The following is a 24242-nucleotide window of genomic DNA, read 5'->3' on the forward strand; positions in this document are numbered from 1 at the left end:
CGATACCCAGTCGGCATCGGTATCGGATCGATACTAGCCTGGTGAGATCGATTCTTTACTTTAAGTTCCGCTCTTGTTTGCAATGCTGTGGACTGTACTTGTTTGTTTTAATTTGTTTACTGGTTTGTGTGCACTTTTTATTTAAGATGAAGAATATTAATTTTCTATAAGCATTTTCTATATAATTATAAACTTTGTCCTAATTATGTCCTGGGTTTAACTATTTAATAATACAAAAGGAAACATCACAAAAAACACTTAAGGTCATGAAAATTAATTGAGATTTGGCAATTCAATAACGCATCCACCTTATTTATTGAATAGTATCAGTATTGTTATCAGCGATACCAGCCTGTATTCACTTGGTATTGATAGATACTACACTAAATAATAAAAAGCAAAATAGTGAACCAGGCTTTGCCCTTTTTAATCATGAAGTTATTTGACTTTGAACTCATTGATAATAAATGAAAGACAGAAACGTATAATAATCGAACCATATTTGACTTCTTCATAGTACTCTCCGATCAGCCTATTTGATTATTGGACTCAGACTAATGTGTACAAAAAGTATATAATAAGACAAGTACAAGCTTTTTTTTTCAACATTAATTAGGATGAGATGATATACTGTATCTTAGGCTTGACAGGTGTCTTACTTAGACTTAGATCCTCCCGCGCATCGGGCGACAAGAGAGCGCCATTGAACTCGGTCCATCGCGGCAGTTGTTGCTTCATCCCAGTTCGGCTGAGCGTAAATCTTCAAGGAAAGTCCTCCTCCATGTTATTTTGGGTCTTCCTCGCCATCTCTTTCCATTCTTCAGGTTCCAAAGAACCACGACACGGGCAGGTCCCGGGTCCGGTAGCCGAAGGATGTGACCGGCAAATCTGAAGCGACGCTTGGTGACTTGGACATTGAGCGGCTCTACTCCCGCATGGCGATATACTTCCCCATTGGCAAAGCGATCCCGATATGTGATCTTGAGCAGCCGTCGAAGACAACGTTGTTGGAAGACGTCGAGATGGCAGTTGATGTTTGCAGTCGATTTCCAAGTCTCCGCTACGTACAGTGCCGTCGGTATAACGATGGTCTTCAGGAGCAGCAACTTGGTTGGTAAAGGCAGTGCGGTGGTCATCCATATAGGTCGTAGACGTTGAAAGGCTGCCCATGCTTTCCCAATTAACGTCATGCTCCACGTCCCCATCACTGCTAAAAGTGCAACTCAGGTACATGAACCTGTCCACATCTTCTAGCTGCTGCTGCTCATTCACAGTAACCGCTGTGTTTGATGGTGTAGTGCAGGGGTCCCCAAACTTTTTCCAGTGAGGGCCACATAACTTTTCCCTTCTCTGATGGGGGGCCAGGGTCAGTTTGTAACAGAAAAAGTGTGACGATTGCAGGTTTGCTGAAATGTAAACATTTATTGGGCTTCATCGTTGTCGGCAACAAAGGGGTTTTGGAAAAGACGGATTTCTTTTGCATGAACATGTAGTTGATGGAATCGCACACTGAACTCCACCTTCAGCATGTCCAGTGCTTCCACACACTTTTCAGCTGGGAACGGGACCGCTGGGTTCTCTGCAGAAAGGTTTTGGGTAGCAGGGAGATGGGTGAAGTTGTGCTTTTTCACTTGTTGTTGTTGTTTAACATTTAAACCTATTTTCTGCACATTCCAGCACATAAAATAAAATATTTTTTTGTGTTTACACTCAGTCTTTCACATCAGATCACAGCAGAAAATAAATAAAATCAAAGACTAGCGGTCCTTTTGCTCTATTGTCACCTGTAAAGCAGGAGTGGGGTAGGCGGAGGTTTACCCTGGTGCAGGTGAGCCGCAGCGGTCAGTGGAAGAATCCGCGAGGTGAATTTCCCATTACGTCGTAGCGCACTCGGTGCTTGCTTGGAAGTTTAGGGGGTTTTTTTCGCTGTAAAGAGAAGTTTTCTTCCCACACACAATGGACGCTAATGTTTTTATCACAGAATGAAACTCAGTGAGGTCAGTACTTACATGCTTTAAACGCTGCACGCTCATACTCTCTCCTGCACTCGATATATTATCCATTGTTGATCTGCACACAGCTGTTGCCACAAATGTTGCACTTGCTTACGTCATTGTCATGACACATTCTGGTAAAAAAAAATCACGGTTTTAGTAACGCAGTAATGCAGCGTGCTTACGGGAAAGTAACAGTAATCTAATTACCTTTTTTGCAATAGTAATCCCTTACTTTACACGTTCCTTGAAAAAAGTAATCGGATTACCATCTCTGGTCATAACTAAAGCAAGAAAACTGGTACATGCTGTCAGAAAATCATCAGTGGCAAATGAAGAAATGTCCAAAAAACATGGCAAAACTCAGATCCGGGATTGTACTGCTCGTTGGAAAAGTACTTTTGACATGTTCAGATGACTGCTAGAAACCAGAGCTGAACAAAACCAACTGCTTGAGCAGCTGAGGATGGACACACTTCTCACAAATGATTGTGCCAAGATGGAGAACCTTGTCAAGCTGTTTGAACGCTCATACAGACCATCTTCAGAGTGACAGCCAGTCGCGCTCAATTACAAGTAGTGCCATGTCTGCTCAACCTCGAGGCACATCTGCTGACAAGTCCTTTTAGGAATCAAGTGCTGCTGAAGTGTTTAAGAGAACGTTTTGCTGCTATTCTTAATCCTGATTCCACACAGTTTGATGCTACACCAGCAGGAGCCTGCCTGTTAGATCCAAATCACTGATTTCAGTCACCAGATACAGCAAGCAGCAAAGTCCTTTGTGCACAACCTGGCAGCTCAGTATAACCCAGGCACTACTTCTCAGGATGATGTTAACACTGCAGAGTAGTGATGTGTCGGTCACGAACGAAATGGCTCTTAGAGCCAGATCTTTGACATGAACGACGTGAGCTGGCTCCTTATCACGAGCCGTGGGGTTTTTTTTTTCTTCCTCTCACCCTCTCTCTCACCCTTTTTTCCCGCTTCACTCCGCATGCGAGCCTTGTGCTTTGCGCTGGGAGGAGGGGCGGTAGTTACACTTGCAGTAGCACATGAACAGAGCCAGAGGGAGAGAGAGAGAAAGAAAGCCAGGGACAACATCATCACATTGGAAAGGTGTAGTAATCATCCACAACTATTTTCAGTTGCAGATGATAAAGGATTCAGAAAGTTTATTCATGCAGGCCCATATGACAGAGAATGTGCATCTTCTTTTTGTTTTGCATACTGTAATTTATATTTAATTGTGTTGTGGTTTGCAGTGTTTTGTGTTATTTCACTTTAAATTAGTTTAAAAGGAAAAAGTTGAAATGTAAATAGTTGGTTTTTGTATTATATAATTTATTTATTACATTTTATGTGGAGTGAATAAATAAAAGTATATTTACGGTGGCCCCTAGAGACAAAGCAGCACGTACAAACTCCAAAACACAACAGAAGTGCTCCAGGATGCTGGGCGCAGTTGTTGAGCTTTTGTTACCTAGTGGCTACACAAGCCAGCAAGTACCAATGACCGGATTTGGTGTGTGGTAGTAACAGGTAAATGAACTTTTTTTTTTTTTTTAATTATTTGAATATATATGAATGAATGTTTGTGTATAAATACACAAACAATACACACATGCTTTCATGCTTTCAATTGTGTAATTTAAGTGATCTAGGTAGCTCTGTTTTGGAAGTTCAGTTCATGCTAGAAATGTGTTTTGGAGTTTGTACGTGCTTTGTCTCTAGGGGCCACCGTATATATTTATATATAAACATATGTAAAAAACCCACGTTTTTTTTTTTTTTATATTAGTAATTCCGTTTGTGCATAATTTTATATTGTTGTTGATAATAAATTAATTAAAGAAACAAAACAACCCGAATAGCCGGTTGGGAGCCGAAAGAGCCGGTTCTCTAAAAAGAGTTGGAATTCCCATCACTAGTATTACCCTTCCAGGACCTGAAGCTCAGTAAAGCACCCCTCCAACAGCCAAAGCCATCTGTTCTCTGATTAGATTGGTCAATGTCATGTCAGTCACAAATTTAACCATCAGCTGAAAGGAAGAAAAATCAAGTCAAAAGTTGTACTTTTAAGTTGAGAGTTACACACAGCCAGGGAACCTGAGCGCAGTTTTACACGTAGTTTTTTGCTTTGTATCTGTAAGCAGACCTTAAAAAAATGTGTAACTCGTGTAAACACACAAATTACCATCTGTAGATGCACAAACATACAATTTTCACATATTTTAGTTTAGCAGGTTACAAAACTCAGTTCACAAATATGCATTTGATTTACAAGTACAAAATATTTATAACCACAATTTCTGGAGTTCATTTGCAGTAAATCCTTTATATCTAGCTTAATCTTGTTTTCCCCTAGGTTTGGAATCAGTTGGCTTCTTTCTTCCTGATAAATTTGACAACGCAACAGAACATATTCAATGGTTTCACCTGTTCCACAGCGACTACATCCCCCGTTTGATGTTTCCCTATAATGAATAGTAAACTGTTTAACTCTTTAAATAGCCCTTTGAGTCCAGCTAGTACTTCCAATTGAACTCCCAGCTTGCTTTCTTCAAATTCCTACGCTGCTCAGACTTGAAACTAACCAAATTCAATCCAGATCATCATGGGTGGGTCTCTAGCCTTCACTTAATTTCATAAGATTGCAAGCAGCAGCCCCCTGCCCATGTTTAACTTCAAGATAAACTCCCAAGTCCTTGAAAGCAGTTAGCCTGTTACCTCCAGCTTCAGAAATCCCAGCAAGTTTCCCCTTCAGACCCTCCAGTCATCACTGAGTCCGGCCACATTGCTGCCAGATTCTGGTCCTACTCAGACTTCCATTAAGTTTTCTCATTGCCTGGAATTTTTCCCGATCCCTTCTCTGGCCTTTCCTTCTAAACTGGGACAGGTACATACAAGGAGAGCAGCTTCACGCAAAAGAATCCCCGACCAACTCATTAAGGTCATTGGAAGCCTACCACTTATATATTTTTTCATCAATCTTAAAGTTTATTCCATCCACCATTCACTTTCAAGAAACTATAACTGAGGATGTGTTCCCTGCTAGTGAAATTAAAATATTTTGTCTTAATTCTGGGAGTGGGACTGCACCTCATACACTCCCCTTTTAGTTTTATAACTGATTGTATTCCCACATTACACACTTTTTGTTCTCATTTTCGTGCCCACACCCTTCTCTATTCTTACTTATCATTAGTACCTGCTGTCAGTCAGAAGGGTGCAATGAAGCTTTTCCCAAACTCCAGTCTCAGACACGGATAGAAACACCGACAATCTAAGTGAAGACGTGGTTCAGATTTTACAGCCAGAAACAAAAACCAGTTTCTATAGCTAGATTATGTTCCCTTTACTTAACTACTGAATGGTGTTTTGATTGTTCTGTTTTTATAACTCAGCTGTTTTGAAACTTACACTTAGTGACACTTTGATGGGAAGGTGTGCAGACACAGGCAGCCATACAGCCAACCTCTGCCTGCTAGGCTTCAATTCATCTCATTTTACTTACTGATCTGGACCTCTCGAGGTCCTAGGTTTGGTGCTGCAGTGCAGCTGGTCATACTAATGGCTTATCCAGGCTTGTTGTACATGAAATTCTATTTATCTATTTGGCAGCACTACTTAGAAGTGTCTACTATCTTGGAAGTGTTTCACAGAGATTCTGAATCTATCTGTCCAAACGTCTCAGAAACAGTTTTAACAAAAGCTGAACCTTCAGTTAGTCAGGATGCTTTGCAGGACTGATATCAGGTCGGAGTAACCAATAAAGTAACACTTGGGTGTAGCTTCAACAGAGCTGGTCTCGTAGGACAAAAACACAGTGACATGTTCTGTCCTCTTGTGTGTGTGTGTGCATCTGTCAGGAGTTGGAAATGCTGAAGGAAGTGTCAGAAGCTTCTGAGTCCATGAGCGAGGAGGTAAAGCAGCTTCAAACACAGCCTCGCTACTGGAGCCGTCAGTTTTAATACTCACGCTCACATTTAGAGTTTGTTTAATATTTGTTTCCTCGCTCTTCTTTTTTTTCTCCACTAGCTGTTCAACTGGAAAAGGTTATCAGGTGAATTCTAGACTTTCTCTCTCAGCTAAATTAATGATGTTGTTTAGAGTGACAGACTCATCAAAATCATGGAGGAGGGTCTGAGCTGTGGTTGTGTTAAGACACAGACAACACAGCTATCATTACAGGACCACACACCTCTTTCTTTAACTGTGAGGGACAGAAAGAGGTGTGTGTTCACTGGAGTCATACACCCTGTTTTAATATGAGCATGACTGACATGTTGGGAAAGTACTGCACTCAGTGTTGATGTAGAGATTTGTGAATTTCATTAGTGAATAAATGCTTTTGGACCCTTTAAGGCTGAAAGCGTTTGTCACACTCGTATCACAGACATCTGACGTCATCTTGTCGGCCAAACTGAAAATAACAAACAAACAAACCGCCCACCAGTAACACTTCTGCACATTGACCTCCACAGAAAAGTGTCACTGTTAAAGCAGGTAATTTTAATGTTTGTGCGCACTCAGTCTCAGTCTGAATAATCTACAAACTGTGAGTCGAGATTTTTTACATCATTTTTGGAGAAAGCATGGATGACATTAAACAGACAGCTGCTATGCTTCAATGTTTAATCACAATGACTTAAACTGGCCTGCATCATTTTACACTCAGTGGTCACATCGCATCTCACTGCTGTCAAAGAGTTCATTAAATTGGCCCAGGTCAGCAGTCTCGCTTCCATAAGGACTGAAGCAGGCTTTGAAGTGTGCTCCTGCTGACAGGCCTCCTCCTCCACGGCTCTCTGTCCCTTCAGCAGGTCGATGCCAGCAACTGAAGCTCTTTCAGTCAAAAACCTTTGCTGACCAGCCAGTCCTTCAACTCCTTATCGAAGTGACCTTTGACCTTCAGGGTCATGGTGACCTCGTTGACCTGTGTAGGTAGCTCTTTTCCCGTCACCTCCTGCAGGTACTGCCTCACGTCCTTCTCTAGAGCCCAAATGTCGCCCTCCACTTTCCGTATCAACGTTAATTTCCGGTTGCTATTGGTCACGTCGGTATAAATCGGGATGTTGTGCATGCGGGAGCGGCGGATCATGTAGGGCAGAGACGGCGGTGAATCCGCAGGAGGGATCCAGCCCGATGGGGTAGGACCGGTGTGTTTAGGCGGAGTGGGAATCCGTGATGAGGGGATGAGCCGCTCAACGTACTTGTATTCCTCCGTGGACTCTATTATCGGCGACCGATTATCTTCTGGAGCAGCATTACTCACAAACCGGAGCCCGGCAGCAGAGACAGGAGCCCCCGGTGTCCTGCAGCACAGGCTGGAAGGTCCCAGCCACGCTCTGCGGAGTACGGTAGATCCGAAGAGGGCCGCCATGATGTGGAACGGTGTGGCGAGCGCGACCCGGAAGTAGTGTGCAACTTCCGGTACGAGGACTTTCATAGAAAAATAAAAGGACTTTTATTATTATTTTAGTTATTTTGATAAAATAAATAATTTGTTATTCATTTATTTAAATAAATAAAAATAAAAGGAAGAGAGACATGTTCACATTAACTGAAAGTGTAAAATATGAAAACATTGTTTATTTATTTATTTATTTATTTATTATGCCATAATTATTAACAGTAGTTCAAAAGCCTTATTATATTAATGTGGACGGTGACCTCAGCTTATCCTTGTTTTATATCTCATGTGGCTTGAAGCTCATTTACAGTTGTATGATTCAAAATTCAGTCTTCAGACCGCCACGCTATTTCAGACAGTTCCCTCTACTCAGCTTGGTTTGATGTCAGAAAAAGCAGCTATCTCATCCCGTGGGAAACCTTCTGTATACAAGGAGAGCCTTTCCAAGGAAACTGGCTTAAACAAAAGGACAGGAGAGCTAAAACAATCTGTTCGAAACAAAGGTTCAACTGAGGGGTTGCTCTTAGACCCAGTATAAGATTAGAATAAATACATTGTAATAAATAAAAATCTACTCAAATAAATATGGATGGAGCAGGGAAATTTTATTATGGTAAAAGAAATAGATGAGAGATTTTAAAAACAAAATGTTGAAACTGTTTGGTCCAAATCGATCATAATGGGAACAAGATGTTGAAAAATCCCTCCTGAACATGCATCTGAACAGACCCAACAGAGCACCTCAGTAAAGGACTTCTTATCATTGCTGGCATTTTGCATGCAGACTGGCACACTGAATCATGTTGTGGGTTTGTACAACTGTGTCCTCTTTTTGTATACTGTTTACAGCTATATTACCCTGCTGATATATTTAACAAAAGCTGGGGTAGTGGGTATGTCTTAATATCTTTGGCTTTTGTTATTTGTGATATATTTATATGGTAAAGCTAGCAATGGGTATTTTGGGTATTTAAAATAGCTGAATGTAACTATGTGTTCCCTTATTGCTCTGACTCCATGTCAATCATGTGCAGGCTGTACTATAACAAAGATAATCTGTACAGTATTATAATATGTTGTGTGATATATTCTGAAGAAGGCTCCAGAAAAAATAATCCATTTAGAAGTGTGGTACAGTACTGCAGCATTGTGGCTTCACAACAAGCTTCTTGATTTGAATTCGTGGTTTTATTATGAAATATTGGATCATATTCCTGACTTTGAACATCATCTTACATTATAAAATCATATAAGGCTTTTAGAACAGTCTGAATGACAAAGTGACAAAAAACAGTTGTTTAGTTCAGTGTCACTTCATCATTATTCTATTAAACTCCTTGATAACGGGGAGAGAAAGGAGGTGCATGCCTAATGTTAAGAGGAAAAATAAGAATCTTCAGTTCTTAAGACCCCTGAGAATGAACTTGTAACCCCTCATCAGTGTCTGTCCCATGCTCATCAGCTGTATGGAGAGCTGAATGATAGCTTTGGGACTCAGACATGGGCTGCACCCAGGTGTGACGTCTCACACCCTTGTGCTAGACAACCAGACTTAAGTAAATGTCTCTGCTGGCTGAAACTTTCTCTCAGTATTTCTGAGATATGTGGAGGCTTATTCAATTCAATTTTATTTATATAGCGCCAAATTACAACAGCCGCCTCAAGGTGCTTTATATTGTAAGGTAGACCCTGCAATAATACACCGTCCTGTATCAGCTCAGATCCCATTCTCTGTAAAGATGATCCCACACTTCTTCAATAATGTTAAGGCCTGAGCTCCGAACAGTCATGACTTATGATGGTCCATTGTGTTTTTCTATCCAGATAGCCATTTACTGAGCTGGCAGAGAGTTTGTGATCATTGTCATGGTGAAAAATGAATTTTGCCAATATAATTGTGTGTAATTGTGTTCTCCTGTACCAACTTACAACAGAAAATAAATACCATAAAAATTTGCAGGCCTATGTGACCTTATAATGATGAACTTATTTTCCCTTCACAATCACTGTTGAAATATAGCTTTTGAAATAAGTTTTTTACAATTTAAATTTAATTTATAAACTGTATTTTGTATTTACTTTTGTGTTTAATGATAATATGCAAACAGGATAATTATGCAAAACATAACATATCAAGAAGAGGGGAAAAAGGTTCTTTCAACAGCACTATATGTAAAATATTTCCAAATGTGGTATATATGCGGTGGAAGTATACTGAGAGAAATGATGTAATATTTTAACTTTATTTTTTGTGGATAATGACAAAAAACAAACCAGCATATATCAATTTGAAAAGCTTCTTCAGGATTTGACAAATACATCATCAGACTAAGTTTAACATCAGCCATGGGTAGCAATCTAGCAACCCTTATGGCATAGCAGTCTATAACAGCAACCTGTAGAGGCTACCAATGATAAAAGCATAAACCCACAAGATACAAGAGGTCACAAACAAACAAAGTTCTAAGAAACAGTGAGAGAGTTGAAGACGTGGAGTCTCTCTTTGTATGCTACCATAAGCTGTGTTGATGGAATAAGTCTGTGTCATGCATATCACACTAGCCTGGATCAGACTACTTCCATTGCTTGTGGATTTGCCTCACCAGATGTGAGTAAATCTCACTCACTGATTCTTTTCAAAATGTCCAGGCAGCAAAGATTATGTTGAGTTTGTCCTTGTGGTCAGGAAACATCATTTTGAGTGATGGGTCACTAGTATCTCTATACAGTGCACCCTCTCTAGAAGCATTCACAGCTGTGCTGATCACCATTTACTATTTTTAAAACAGGAAGCACACTTCAAATGCTGATGGATCATGTGTGTTTACTGATGGCCTGACAGAAGACAATAGCAGTCATTTTTTTAATCAAAGGTGTAAAAGAATATACTTTATGCTCAGTTTCATCCAAGTGCTAGTGTGCTAGTGACTGGACAATGACAAAGGAAAGATGGACAACAGCTCAAACCCAAGGAATTTTGAAGCTACGAAGGTAATGTTCTATGCATGTTATTTATGATTTTACTATGTATAAATTTGTTGAACTGTAATTTCTTGATTATTGTATAATTATAGGTAAATAATTATTTCTTGCTACAGTTTTTTGTTCAGCTGTAAATCAGAGCTGAGAGGCAAACAGATCACACCTCGAGCTAACTGTGTGTTTTTGAGTTAGATTGTCCAGCTGTTACGTTTCCTTAAAAGGGTCAAGACGATGACGGAAGGTAACAAAAAGTGTCCGGGTCAGAAAAAGGAGACAAGGAGGCAAAAGGGTCAAATTAAAGAGTTTTATTAAAGTAGCTCAACTAAAAGAGATGGACAAGCCGCTATCACCATTTAAGGAAACAAACAAAACTCAAGTGTTGGTCAAAAAAAGTAAGTCAAAAAAGAGCAGCTCACTAGCGGCAACCACACAAACACGCAGCTCACTAGCAGCAACCACTCACAGCTGCACAAAAGAAAAAGGTGGCACCTTTGGCACAGGAGAGATGGTAGGACACGCCCACACAGGCAACTTCAGGAGGAGGCCCTGCTAGGACCGCAACACATGCTTTTCTTTTCAAATTCAAATTCAAAATTTCAAATTCAAATTTTATTTGTCACGTACACAGTCATACACGGTACGATATGTAGTGAAATGCTTGGACAACTGCTCGTGACCTAAAGGGAAAAAAAAAGGAAAAGGCTATGAATAAGATAGGAAATAAATATGAAAAATTAAAAAGGGTAAATTTACTAGGAAGGAATAAAATATAAATTAAGGTTAAAAATGAAATAACTGTACAACACAAATTAGAATGAAGGGTAAATTTAACTGGGAAAGAATAAGATAAAATATATAAATTAAAGTTGAAAATAACTGTACAACAAAATACACAATATAGAACTATATAAGAATGTATGAAGAAATATAAATAAATATATACACAATAACAGCAGCTGTACAAGTATTAACTGGAAATGAAGAATATAATGTCCAGTGTTGTGCAATCCACATTATGTATTTCTTTCTTTTTCTTTTCTCTTATTAAAAATAAAGCATTATATTTTTTTGGGCTGTGGCTCTATGTGATGCACACAAAGTTGGGCCAAGGAGTGCTGCGTTTTTTAATCAAAATGAAGCGGCCTGCAGTTAACAGAGTGAACACAAGGTGGCAGAAGAGCCAAAGGCATTTTGCACCAGTAACAGCCAAACCTGAGGAAATCTGCAGGCAGCAGAGCTCAAGAGGGCTCCTCAGCGTGCAGCATGACATGCTTAGAGATTAAACTGAACATATTTACATCAGTAATGTGAAAACATCCTCATTACAATTTATTATTAACTGCCAGTGTCCGGCAGCCTCGCCTCTGTCAGTGCGCCCCAGGGTGGCTGTGGCTACATTGTAGCTTGCCATCACCAGTGTGTGAATGTGTGTGTGAATGGGTGGATGACAGGTTGTGTAAAGCGCTTTGGGGTCCTTAGGGACTAGAAAAGCGCTATACAAATACAGGCCATTTACTTATGCATGTATGAGTTTAGATATTTAATTTTACAAAGTAAACTGTTGATGATTCAAAGTTAGGGTATTTTTTGTGTGCAAGGAATGACACCGGGCTGGTATTTAGCACTTTTCTACTATTCTACCTGTGTCTACTCTTTAGTCTACAAGCTACATTTAACCATGCATTCATTCTGTGCTCACATCAATGGAAAACTTAGAATCTTTGGTGCGTAATGACATGTGGCACAGGTGTTCAGCTACACTTGTTATATACCAAAAATTAATCCATGCCTTCCAGCCAGCCAGTCAGAATCTAGATCTCTATGCAAATAAGTGCTATAAGTTGCACAGCAGTTGGTCTCATCCCTTACACATCACTCATTGCTTGTGCCACAGAAATCTTCCTGTTATATATCCACCTCCTGTTTTTCTGCTTCTTCCAGATTAGAAGTTGTTGGTGCTGACTTGCGAGTGCCACATTCTAGTTAGCTGCCAGGGTCATGAAACAGAAACACATGTCACTGTCAGTGAGGGCCATCGCCACGGCACAATCTCCCACAGGAAACACGCAGCATTCATCGTTCCACTGCGATAATAGCTCCAGACAAACACCTCTGTGGAAGCGGTTTTCCCCCTAAATGTCAATGCAATGTTGCTGCTATGAATTCTGGTAGTTTTCATTTTTGTTTTTTTGATGCTGATATATTTTGAATATATCAGCATCAAAAATATGCTGACTAAAAGTCAAACATCAGCAAAGTTCAAACCATTGCTGATGTTTGACTTTTAGTTTCGGGTTATGATTTAATGACAAGAATGTGCACCATCAGCCAGTTTCAAACAATTTAACAAAACCGATTATTAACAAAAAGATTTCCTTTTAAATTCTTTGATGTATTTCCTTTAAATCCTACATCTGTGTTAGTATACAGTTATGTTGCACAGGCAGAGGACAGAAGAAGAGAATTGCGATGTGGGTCACAGCAGGATGTAAGTGGGTCAGAGTCACCCTGCTCTGGTTTTGTAAAGAGGAAGAGTGGGAAGCAGAGGCATCAGCAGGATTTTGAGATGTGTTAGTGCACTCTTAATCAATAACAGTTTCTCATAAAATGTAGGGTGTGTGTCTGCGTCTTTATCCTGTGGGTCTCTACGAGGAGACACAGCGACGGCAGATAGCGCCCGCTGCTTCATTCCTAGCGTTATTTTGTACGTCCCATTAACAATAACTGGAAGTAAAAGCACCACTTTCATAGGCTGGAACATGTGCCCTCTGACTCCCATTGTATCTTTGACCACAACTGCTAATTTCCTATTGTGGTATGTCAGTTTTCCTCTCCAAGTGCCAGAACACATCTATAAATATTACCAATATATTACCCTTTATAAAAAGCAGCATTACTGGCATGCTGCTAAAAAAGGCGCTAAAAAAAATCCCATGTTATGTTAGTGGAACAAACATTCTGCTAAAAGTAAACTGCAAAAAGGAAATCCTGTGCAAAAATACAGCTTTAGCAACAGTAGCGTGGTGACTCCAAGTGCGACTATGGTGGTATGCCAACCATGTCATTGGTTGACTGGTTAGCCCAGGATATAATGAATACTTTCACAACAAGTTATGCTAACTTTCGTAACACTATCACTTTTTTTAGTATCACTGTGAGGTTGACCTTTCATATTTTTAAATATCTCAACAGCTAGTGGGTTCATATGGAAGCCCATTTTTGCCACACACAAAAAAGAAAAGCTATACATAACTCGATATTTTGACTTATTAACTTGAAATTTTGACTTATTAGCTCTAAAGTTTGAGAAAAGTAACTCGAAATTTCGAGTTAGCTCTGCCAACCAGTAATCTACATGAATGACGTCATTTTCTTGTTACCCGGAAGGATATGGCGCAGAGGAATGCGCACTCAAAACTGGATTGCAACAAATTGGCACCCTCGAGGGTACGTTTGCAGATAGTAACGCCATGTGATTCGGCTAATAACGCAAGAATTTTATCATTTGTGAAGAGTTACTTTTCTCAAAATTTCGAGTTAATAAGTTGAACCTTCAAGAAAATAACTCTAAATTTCAAGAAAGATATGGATACTTTTTTTAAGAGGCAGAAACGGGCTTCCACAGGTTCAAGATGTGTCTAATGACTTCCAACTAACTGTCTCCTGAATTTTCCTCTTGTGCCACCACAGGGTGCATGGTGTATCTCAGTTGCTGCAGGATACATTTTAGTACATCCATTTGCAACCCCTTTAGAGCTAAACTGGTCATCACCTGATCAGGTACCACCACGCCTGTCGATTTTTTGTTTTTAGCAAGCCTCAACTGGATAAGCAGACAAACATGGATGGATTGATTTCCTGTGGTCCTCTGCAAGAAGCAGGTCAAAGTTTCACTCTCAACACCTGCGAGGTTAAACTTTGTCACGATTCTCAGACTTTGATGTCTTTTTTGATGACTTTCACCCACCACCGCGAGGCTCACATTTGTCAAATGAAACGACCTGATAACTGCTGCACGGACTGTTACTTCATGTAATGCAAACATATATGGGCGCCTTGGGAAGAAATGTAATTATGTTAGTGACACCATAACATTTTCTTTAGTTTCGGCTCCACTTTAGGACAAAATACTTTTAAAGATTACATAAATAGTCCATAAATGACATCAGCCCAGATCTGAATTAACAGATATTTGTTGGAGATGAGGAATTATTTACTGAAATGGATTCTTTCTGATAATGCAGAAAAAAGTGGAAGTAGCACTTTAGCTTTTACAGTCAATACCGTGTACAAAACACATTATTGTGTGTTTGTGTTTTTTAAAAAAGATTATTCTAATGAAAGAAAATAGTGTGAAGATAATATATGTAAGTCTAATTCCTCAACTCTTTATTTTGAAAGTGCTTACCCTTGATAAGATTTGATACAGAGTGTTGGTAAGGGCGATCGGTGAATGTCTTTTTATTTGATTTGTTCATTTGCTGCAGTTTGTTCAGTGATACTATGCTGCTGAAGCAGTGCACAAGACAAAAAACGATACCTGCTTTGGAGAATGAAGGCTTTAGCATGCTGATTCTGGCATTTAGCTTAAAGCACTGCTGTCCATGCCTCGCACACTGGACAGGATAGCGGTGTCTATTCATAGATTCTGAGCAAAGACATCTTTATATTATGAGAGCAAATGTTGAACTTTTGACAAACTAAAGTGCCCCAAGATTCAAGAAAGAAATATTTTACGGACCGGTCTTTAAGGTGTTGCGTATAAATACAACAAAATAAAACCAGTACCGGTACCAAAAAAAAGAAGATTTATTCATAACACATGTGAAAAGACCCAGGGAAACCAGGTTAATGATAAAAACGATGAAACATAATGCTAAAAACTGCTAAAAACCCTGAAAACCATAAATTTCACACTCGAGCCTCAACTCTCGCGGCCCGGTACCAAGCAACTCACAGACCAGTACCGCTCAGTTGGCCCGGGGGTTGGGGACAGCTGCTTTAAAACACTATAGCTTCCTAGTAACAACAGAGATATGAAAATGCAGTATTAAGAATTGATGCTCATCCTGCTGTCCACACATATGTTTTGTTCCAGATGTTCCAGTCTTCCTTCAGGTTTCTGTGATTAGGTTTAGGGCTTCTTTAATGTTCACCCCTTTTTATTGGAACTCCTACAAACTTTTAACAGAAAACTATAACAACAAGATGAATGAAATTTCATTTGAAATCATTTCCTGTCCTATGTGTCAGCCCTGTGACTAACTGGTGACCTGCTCAGACCTCTCGTTCCACGACAGCGTCGCTTGTGTAACGTGTTATGGTAGTGCATTGCTTCAAATTGTGCGACAGCCTTATCTCCTTTGCTTTGATACAGAAGAGGTCCCTCTTAATAAAGGAGTTTTAATTCAGAGAATTCAACCAGCTCCTCATATGGTTTCCTCACAGATACTTCCGGTTCACTTCTCTCATTTACTAGAAAACGTCCCAAGTAAAACAAGCCATTCAAACTCAATCCAAGTGTCCTGCTATTGAGGTCACATGTGCTGTGAAAGTAAAGAAAAAAACTAGCCTTTTACAATAAAATGTTTTTTAAAAAGAAGAAGAATATTACAGTTGGACAAAATAAGACATTATTTATGTTTCACGTTTGACCCTGATGTGACCCTGAAGAGTAAGCTAGGCTTGCAAATGATAACACAAATGTCTGATTCAATGGAACAGACACTTTCCCTGAGTAATCAACATGTGCTTTGCGCTCGTACCTGTCACAGACTGTGCTGTCAGGTTCATGTGCAAATGATCACACACTGCTGCGGTCTGATAACAGCACTTCAAGTTTCAATTCAATTAAAGGCAAATGGGGTTGAAAGTCAGCATTTGCCTTTAAAATCTGTCTCCTTATCACGATTCTGTACAGTGCATTCTGCATGCACCCATATTTGTAATGTTAATGTCAGCATTGTTCGCATTGTCTCTCCGGCGATCACTGTGTCCTGTCCTGTCATCACTGTGTGTGCTGCCACGAGTGATGCCAGTAACAAGCAAGCAATCGACCAGTTTCATCACACAGGAAAGACTCCTCTGTACATTCCAGCTACAGCACACACACACACACACACACACACACACACACACACACACACACACACACACACACACACACACACACACACACACACACACACACATGGATTTCTCTACCTGCGGTGGCTCAGAGGAAGCAAGAATGTCCATTTACACACAAAGACACGCACACATACACACAGGCACATGCACACACAAACAGTCAGCAGGAAGAGTCGAGGTCAGTTCCTGTTTTTGTACCTTTTTCGAGTTCTACATTACTGTAAACCTCACACGGCTTAATCGTCAGTTTCCTCTGCTAATAATGACTGATTAACAAACAGCCCAATGGAAAGTTCAGCAAGGACACAGCTTTATGTAACCGATGGTCAGCGACTGCTGACCTTCTCTCCCTACTCAGCAGTTACTATCAGCATCGCAGGAGCCGGAAAGCTTGCTCTCACTCACAACATTCGAGTGGGAAATTCATTACACCATTTTATTCTGTTCCGGAAAATAAGCAGAGAGGAATTAAAGGTGTTTGAGATGAAATGATTTCTAAATTTTGTTTCAAAAGATAAACCGCTCTACGATGAGTATCGAAGGGTTTTGTCTTTTGTGTTAAGATAAGATAAGATAAAACTTTATTAATCCCTCGGGTGGGTTCCTCTGGGAAATTCGGTTTCCAAAAGCACAGCACCGACAGAAGTTACAGAACGTGAGCAGAATATTATATATATACACATATATAAATACAGAGACATATATAAATAGAATATACGAAAGGGATAAATGGGAATAAGAATACAAGGGAATTGCACATTTCAAGTATTGAAGTCTATTGCACTGTTGACTATTAACAAAAAGTATTGCACAAGAAGTATTGCACAGTGAAGCGAAGAGAAAAGGCCCTACAGCTTAGTTGTTCCCCCCTCCTTTGTCCTCCTGTTTCTCCTCCAGAGAGGAGTTAAACAGTTTGATGGCGTGTGGGACAAAGGAGTTTTTAAGTCTGTTGTGGGTACTGTTGGAATCGTTACTCAGAAAACTAATGATTACACATTATTCTGCACTTTACTTCAAAGTAATGCAGTAAATTAACCATTTTCAATCCCTCAGTGGAGAAAACAATTTGTTACACTTATCGTGATTCTTTAAATCACTCTGGGGTTTTGGCTAGCTTTGCGTTAGCATACCGTAATCATGTAACTGTATTGTAATTACTGATTTTAGCACAGTAATGTGTCATATTTCTACATTATTAAAAATATAATGTGATTACAGTAACATGTTACATCCAGTACTGGTTTTAGGTTGGTTTTTCTAGTCAACAAAGGCCTGTATTAGTAAGAAGGATTTGTAAATTCAGGTTTTCAGGCTCATACAGGTGGTTGGCTTCGTACTGTGGGCCTAACTACCAGGTGCTGAAAAATACAATAAAAATTGACCTTTCTCTATTGGCTGGCTTCAAAACATGAATGTTTTTCTGGTGTGTTGGCTTTAACTCATAGGTAGATGCTGACACAGTCAGGTGTGTTAGCAGCCCTCACTTGTGGTTTTGTTGAGAGAAAATTCGTTTTAGTTTGTTAGCTAGCATTAATTAGCACATACCTGTGTCTGTGGTGTGCATGCAACCAAATGTAATAATATTAGCTGACAACTGATGAACTTACCATCATCTTCAAAATCCTCCTTTTAAGGGCCAAAAACCCCAGCAAAGTTACATCTTTTTCAACGTTTTCCCACATTCTTAGCATCTTAGATGAAAATTTATTACGTTTTATTTTTCCTGCTAACTGCAGAGTTAAAAAAAACAAACATTTCGATGACAAGATTTGCAAGTAAGCCTAATCAACAGTTTTTCAATTTATTGGTTTGGTGTTTTTTCTTTAAATTTAAAGACAATTTACCAACAACATGGTTGCAGCTAAAATAGTCATTAAGAATGACTTTAGCTACATCTAGAAAAGTCAATAAGCCTATTAAGTTGCACAGTTTTTAGTCACGCCACCGACTCACTACCTTTGTGGGAAAATCATTACTCCATTGTGTCGGCCAGTAGTGGACAGTTGGTGGTATTGCAGGATGGAGGTATTGTTTTTTTTCACCTGTCTCAAGCAAAGACTCTGTGGATGTTCTATCCATGGATGAAAAATGCAGATATGAAAATAATTTAAAAATTTTCGGAAATTCATATTCTGCCCTGGGTTTATTTAAAAGTTGCAAGGTCTCTCCCAGAGCTTCAATTTAGTGATACCTATTGGTATCTTGTAAAGAATCCCTCATGTAGCACAGCTAAAGGATGAAAGCTTTCAAAGTACAGACGTTAAAGCAACGTGAAGGGCTACATAGCAGACTTAAACAAACTCTTAGTTTTGTTGACTTGGTTGATGGTGTACGGGCACAAGATTTCTGCTAGTATTAATTTGAAACATTAATGTAATGTTGTCTTTAAATAAGCGTTGTTTAGTGCATCTGATAGCACAGCAACTATCTGGTGTGTTGGCTAAAGGCTGGAGGACAAAGGACAACAGTGCTGTTTTTGGCCATCGGCAACCAGTGTGTGAATGTGTGCGTGAATGGGTGGATGGATGACTGGATATGTAAAGCGCTTTGGGGTCCTTAGGGACTAGTAAAGCGCTATATAAATACAGGCCATTTACCATTTTACCATTTTAATTTTACTACTTGCAGCATCTGACGACACGTGAAAATTGGGAAATATTTTTAAATGCTCATTTTTGAGGATTGCAGCAATAAAGTAAGTCTATTCTGTGATACTAAATTACATGTTTATAAATAAACTCTTCCTTTTAACTGGTTTATTTTTTAAATACCAGGACACACTTTTAGCTTTTCAACTAGGTCACTATTTCCCCTATGCTGGTCAGGTACTGTGTTCAGTGATCGGTAATAGCCTTTTATTTGTGCTAGCTCTGAAGATTCCACAGAATCAATGGAGTGCAGAGGAGGAGTTGTTCCGATTATGAAGACATCAGTACTCAGTGTAGATGATACCTTTGCTGCTGAGGCAAGCTTTTTTCTTCTTTATTGCTTTAAGAAATCATTCCACACATCGGGAAATGAGCCTGCTTATATTCTTTCCAAGCAGTAGATGAGAAAATCAATACTGCTGTTATATCTGTTCTTTACACCAGGAAGACACTGCACATTCTTATTGATCCCTTATGCCACGTTAACGAAAAGCCTTTAAGCGTGGCCACATTGCACAGATGATTGTGGCATTTTTGTCCCAATAGTATGGGCGCGTTAATGCATATTGTCATATCTATGTGTATCAGTGCTACATACAGTTAAACATACATACAGCCATTAAAAACTGAAGTTTTCACCGGAATCTCTGCAGTCGTGTGGAAAAATAAATACACCCTATGATATATTAGCTTATGTAATGACCTTTAACAGCAGTAACTTAAAGTGCAATGCAACGTGCTCAGGTGTTATAGCTTATCACCCCTTCTGCACCATGCTTGACAGTTGGTTTCCGAGTTTTTTATGATGTGCTGTATTTGGTTCTGTTAAATGTGGTACTATGTATTGTAGCAATACATGTCCACTTTGGCTTCATCTGTTCAGAGGACACGTTTACAGATTCCTTAGATGCAAGTTTGCCGACACCATGCTGCCATTTTCTTTTTGAAGAGAAGAGACTCCCATGGCAGCTCTTCCAAACTAGCCACACTTGTTCAGTCTTTTTCTAATTGTACTGTCACGAACATCAACATTTAACACGCTAGTTGAGGCGTGTAGAGTCTCAGATGTAGCTTCAGACCAGCAAACTGCCAAAACGTCTGCTTTTCTACAGGTACTCACGTTTGCTGATGATCAGTTAATGCTGCAGTTTTTGATAAGCTTTGTGTTTAATGGCTGTATGTTGAAGAAAGTGAAACTGTGCATTGTGGTGTACAGAGGACCAAAACCAAATAATATTTATACAAGCATTCCAGTTTCATTATGCTGAGAATAATGTTTTGCTATTGTCTGTATTGTTGCTACAAATAAATGTTGCACGTGTTTAATTCTTCCACAAAGTTCAGTTGTTGAAGCAGTGCATTGATTTTGAATGCAGACTTGTTTTGTTCCTTAATTAGGATTATTTTGTCATTTTCATCTATAGTTTCTCAACGGAATCTTTTTTTTTTCCGATAAAACAAACAAATGACCAACACAAAAGGGAAGGATTACATTCCCGCCTTGTGTTTCCCTCCAATCCTTCGAGGTTGTCATGGTCCTGGGTCGTTGACCCAGCGTTTTGTGTTTTGTGATTATTTCCCTCTGTTCTAGTTATTCTGTGTCCTCCCCCCTTGTGTCCGGTTCGGGTTCTAGATTTCCTGTTTTGTTCTGAAAGTCTGTGTCTGTTGTCATTGTGTTCAGCTTGTGTCCTCCAGTCATCATGTGTATTCAGATCAGCTGTTCTTCCCTCCTGTGTGCGATTACCCGATTACCTTGTGTGTGTGTGTGTGTGTGTGTATATATAGTGGGTGTCGGTCTGTGTTCGTTGTCGGCTCGTCTGTGTTTCTTGGTATCCTGGTCCTTGGTCTGCGTCTCTCTGCTCCGCTCTCCGTTTTGTAAGATTTCAGGTTTGCTCTTTAGTTTCTCCCAGTTTAGGTTTGTCATTACTCATGCTTCATTGCCTGTTTTTGCCACTGCCACCGTGTAAATAAACTTCACTCGTATCATCAGTTTGCTGCATTTTGGGTCCTCCTTTTCCTCCACTCCACACGGCCCACTCCGCCAGCCGTGACAGTACGAGCCGACCAAACATGGACCCAGCGGCATCCGCACCTCCCGAGGAGCTTCGGGAGGAACTAATTGACTCTGTTTCCAGGTTGGTTAACCTATGGCTCGAGCATGAGGGGGAAGAGTGTCTCCGCGCTGTAGAAGCCAGGCTACAGCAGCTCATCTCTGCTCACTCCTGGCTGCTGGACTCTCTTCACCCGCTCGCACAGGACTTCATACTCAACGAACTGCACCTTCACCCACCAGCCGCTACCGCTTCCCAACTCAGCCCGGCGGCGAAGATTTTGCCCGGCCCGCCGGAGGTTTTGCCCGGCCCGCCGGAGGTTTTGCCCGGGAGGAAGCGACGATCGCGCCGTCGGCGCATCACCCCACAGCCGAAGACTAGGACTTTGGAACTGCCAGCTGTGGTGAGTGAAGAGGACCCTTTTTCTGTTTTGGACTGTGTGTCTGTTTATTCCGGGGCTGTGTTTTTTGAGTCGGCTGCCCTGCCGGTAGCTCAGTTAGCTGCCCAGCAGCCACTAGCTCAGTTAGCCACTCAACCGTCACCCCCATTACAGTCACAGCCAGACCTATTAGACACTTGGTTACAATCCATAGCTCAGTCAATAGCTCAGTTGACAAGAGACTCATCCGCCTTATTATCACCTATTCAGCCATCGTTGTCACCAACTCCTCCTGCACAACAAGTTAAGTCCATCCAACCCGGAAAGAACTATTTTTCACCTGTTCATGTCAAGCAGAGAGACACACCACATAATATTGTAATCAGTCCTCAAAAGCTGGCCAGCCCAGAGACTGTGACACACTCCAGGGCCTCCCCAGAGGCTGGGTCCCAGCCCCCGGCCGACTCTGGACCCCTGGAGATTAAGAAGCCAGCTGAGGACTGTATCCGGCTGTCGCTGCCTGAGCTGAGTCGATGCTCTGTGCAGCTGCAGTCTGCTTTGTGTTTGCCAGAGGCCCGTGCGCCTGCTGGTTCTGAACTGTGCCTGCCAGAGGCCCGTGCGCCTGCTGGTTCTGAACTGTGCCTGCCAGAGGCCCGTGCACCTACTGGTTCTGACCTGTGTGTTCCAGGGGCCCCGGTGCCCACTGGTCCAGAGACTGTTTTCGCTGGGGGGCCCGAGGAGCCCGTCCAGCCTCCTGCTTCGCCTGCTGGGGGGCCCGAGGAGCCCGTCCAGCCTCCTGCTTCGCCTGCTGGGGGGCCCGAGGAGCCCGCCCAGCTTCCTGTCTCGCCAGCTGGATGGCCCGAGGAGCCCGTCCAGCCTCAAGACTCATCGGCTGGAGGTTCAGGAGAACCTAGCCAGCCTCCTGCCTCGTCAGCTGGAGGGCCCGAGGAGCCCGTCCAGCCTCAAGACTCGTCAGCTGGGGGGCCCGAGGAGCCCGTCCAGCCTCCTGCTTCGCCAGCTGGGGGGCCCGAGGAGCCCGTCCAGCCTCCTGCCTCGTCAGCTGGGGGGCCCGAGGAGCCCGCCCAGCTTCCTGTCTCGCCAGCTGGATGGCCCGAGGAGCCCGTCCAGCCTCAAGACTCATCGGCTGGAGGTTCAGGAGAACCTAGCCAGCCTCCTGCCTCGTCAGCTGGAGGGCCCGAGGAGCCCGTCCAGCTGCCAACTGCAGCCTCATCATCCTCGCCAGCTGCAGCCTCCGAGCCTTCATCCTCGCCCGGTGCAGCATCGTCATCTGCCTCGCCTGGCCCGGCTGCAGCATCGTCATCTGCCTCGCCTGGCCCGGCTGCAGCATCGTCATCTGCCTCGCCTGGCCCGGCCTCTGCTTCAGCCTCGCCTGGCCCGGCCTCTGCTTCAGCCTCGCCTGGTCCGGCCTCCGCTTCAGCTTCAGCCGCGCCTGGTCCGGCCTCCGCTTCAGCTTCAGCCGCGCCTGGACCAGCCGCTGCTTCGGTCTCGTCTGGTGCTGCGACGGCCACGCCACCTTCGGGTCCCGAACTGCCGCCTCGACATCGGCGGTCATCTACCAGGCCGCTGGTGGAGCGTCATCGTCAATATGGACGACCTCCTAGACGCCGCCGCTGCCTTCTGCGCGGTCGGCCTCCAGACTTGTGTCATCGTCGCCATTGCTGTCCGCACGGTCGGCCCCCTGAACTGCCTCCACTCCGCCACCGCTGCCTTCCGCTCGGTCGGCTTATGGATCTACGTCGCCGATGTGGCCGGCCTCAGAAGATGAACTGTCCTGGACTTCTGAGTTGTCAGCCTCCGGGCCGGCCTCCTGAACTGTGTTTTGTTCTCGTGCTCCAGCATGTGTGTTTTTGTTTTGGACAATTCTCTCGGTTCGCTGGAGCTTGTGTTGGTCCCTCCGTCCTGGGCCCCCGCCGCCCGCCCTGGGTTGGTCGTCTGTTTTTGTTTTGGGCTGTCTGGAGCCAGCCCTTGGAGGGGGGGTACTGTCATGGTCCTGGGTCGTTGACCCAGCGTTTTGTGTTTTGTGATTATTTCCCTCTGTTCTAGTTATTCTGTGTCCTCCCCCCTTGTGTCCGGTTCGGGTTCTAGATTTCCTGTTTTGTTCTGAAAGTCTGTGTCTGTTGTCATTGTGTTCAGCTTGTGTCCTCCAGTCATCATGTGTATTCAGATCAGCTGTTCTTCCCTCCTGTGTGCGATTACCCGATTACCTTGTGTGTGTGTGTGTGTGTGTGTGTGTGTATATATAGTGGGTGTCGGTCTGTGTTCGTTGTCGGCTCGTCTGTGTTTCTTGGTATCCTGGTCCTTGGTCTGCGTCTCTCTGCTCCGCTCTCCGTTTTGTAAGATTTCAGGTTTGCTCTTTAGTTTCTCCCAGTTTAGGTTTGTCATTACTCATGCTTCATTGCCTGTTTTTGCCACTGCCACCGTGTAAATAAACTTCACTCGTATCATCAGTTTGCTGCATTTTGGGTCCTCCTTTTCCTCCACTCCACACGGCCCACTCTGCCAGCCGTGACAGAGGTATTATGATACACTAAGCAGTATCACAGTAAAACCCTTTTTATTGCCCCTGCACCTCTTTCACACTGTTAATCATTAATCCTTGAAGTATCAGTCATCAGCAGTTGACAG

At 42.1% G+C, this 24242-nt stretch overlaps 2 protein-coding genes across 2 annotated transcripts; one reads left to right on the forward strand and one right to left on the reverse strand.

Moving 5' to 3' along the window:
- Positions 1-1919: 1919 nt before the first annotated feature.
- Positions 1920-23382, forward strand: LOC309697684 (uncharacterized protein; the record flags this gene model as incomplete). The annotated part of the gene is made up of 3 exons (XM_082519799.1): positions 1920-1938; positions 20693-22592; positions 23068-23382. The coding sequence occupies exons 2-3, from the start codon at positions 21237-21239 to the stop codon at positions 23380-23382; spliced, it is 1671 nt and encodes a 556-aa protein (XP_082375925.1). The 5' UTR covers positions 1920-1938; positions 20693-21236.
- mrpl49 (mitochondrial ribosomal protein L49) lies at positions 6486-7420 on the reverse strand. Its single transcript, XM_082519876.1, has one exon. It carries the CDS (start codon positions 7375-7377, stop codon positions 6847-6849), a length of 531 nt encoding a protein of 176 aa, XP_082376002.1. The 5' UTR covers positions 7378-7420; the 3' UTR covers positions 6486-6846.
- Positions 23383-24242: the final 860 nt, after the last annotated feature.

This window comes from Aulonocara stuartgranti, assembly GCF_965226115.1.
Source record: "Aulonocara stuartgranti genome assembly, chromosome: 20".
NCBI classification, from domain to species: Eukaryota; Metazoa; Chordata; class Actinopteri; order Cichliformes; family Cichlidae; genus Aulonocara; species Aulonocara stuartgranti.

Excerpts from the sequence above, each read along its gene's own strand:
- mrpl49 (XM_082519876.1), bottom strand. The coding sequence starts at position 7,377 with ATGGCGGCCCTCTTCGGATCTACCGTACTCCGCAGAGCGTGGCTGGGA.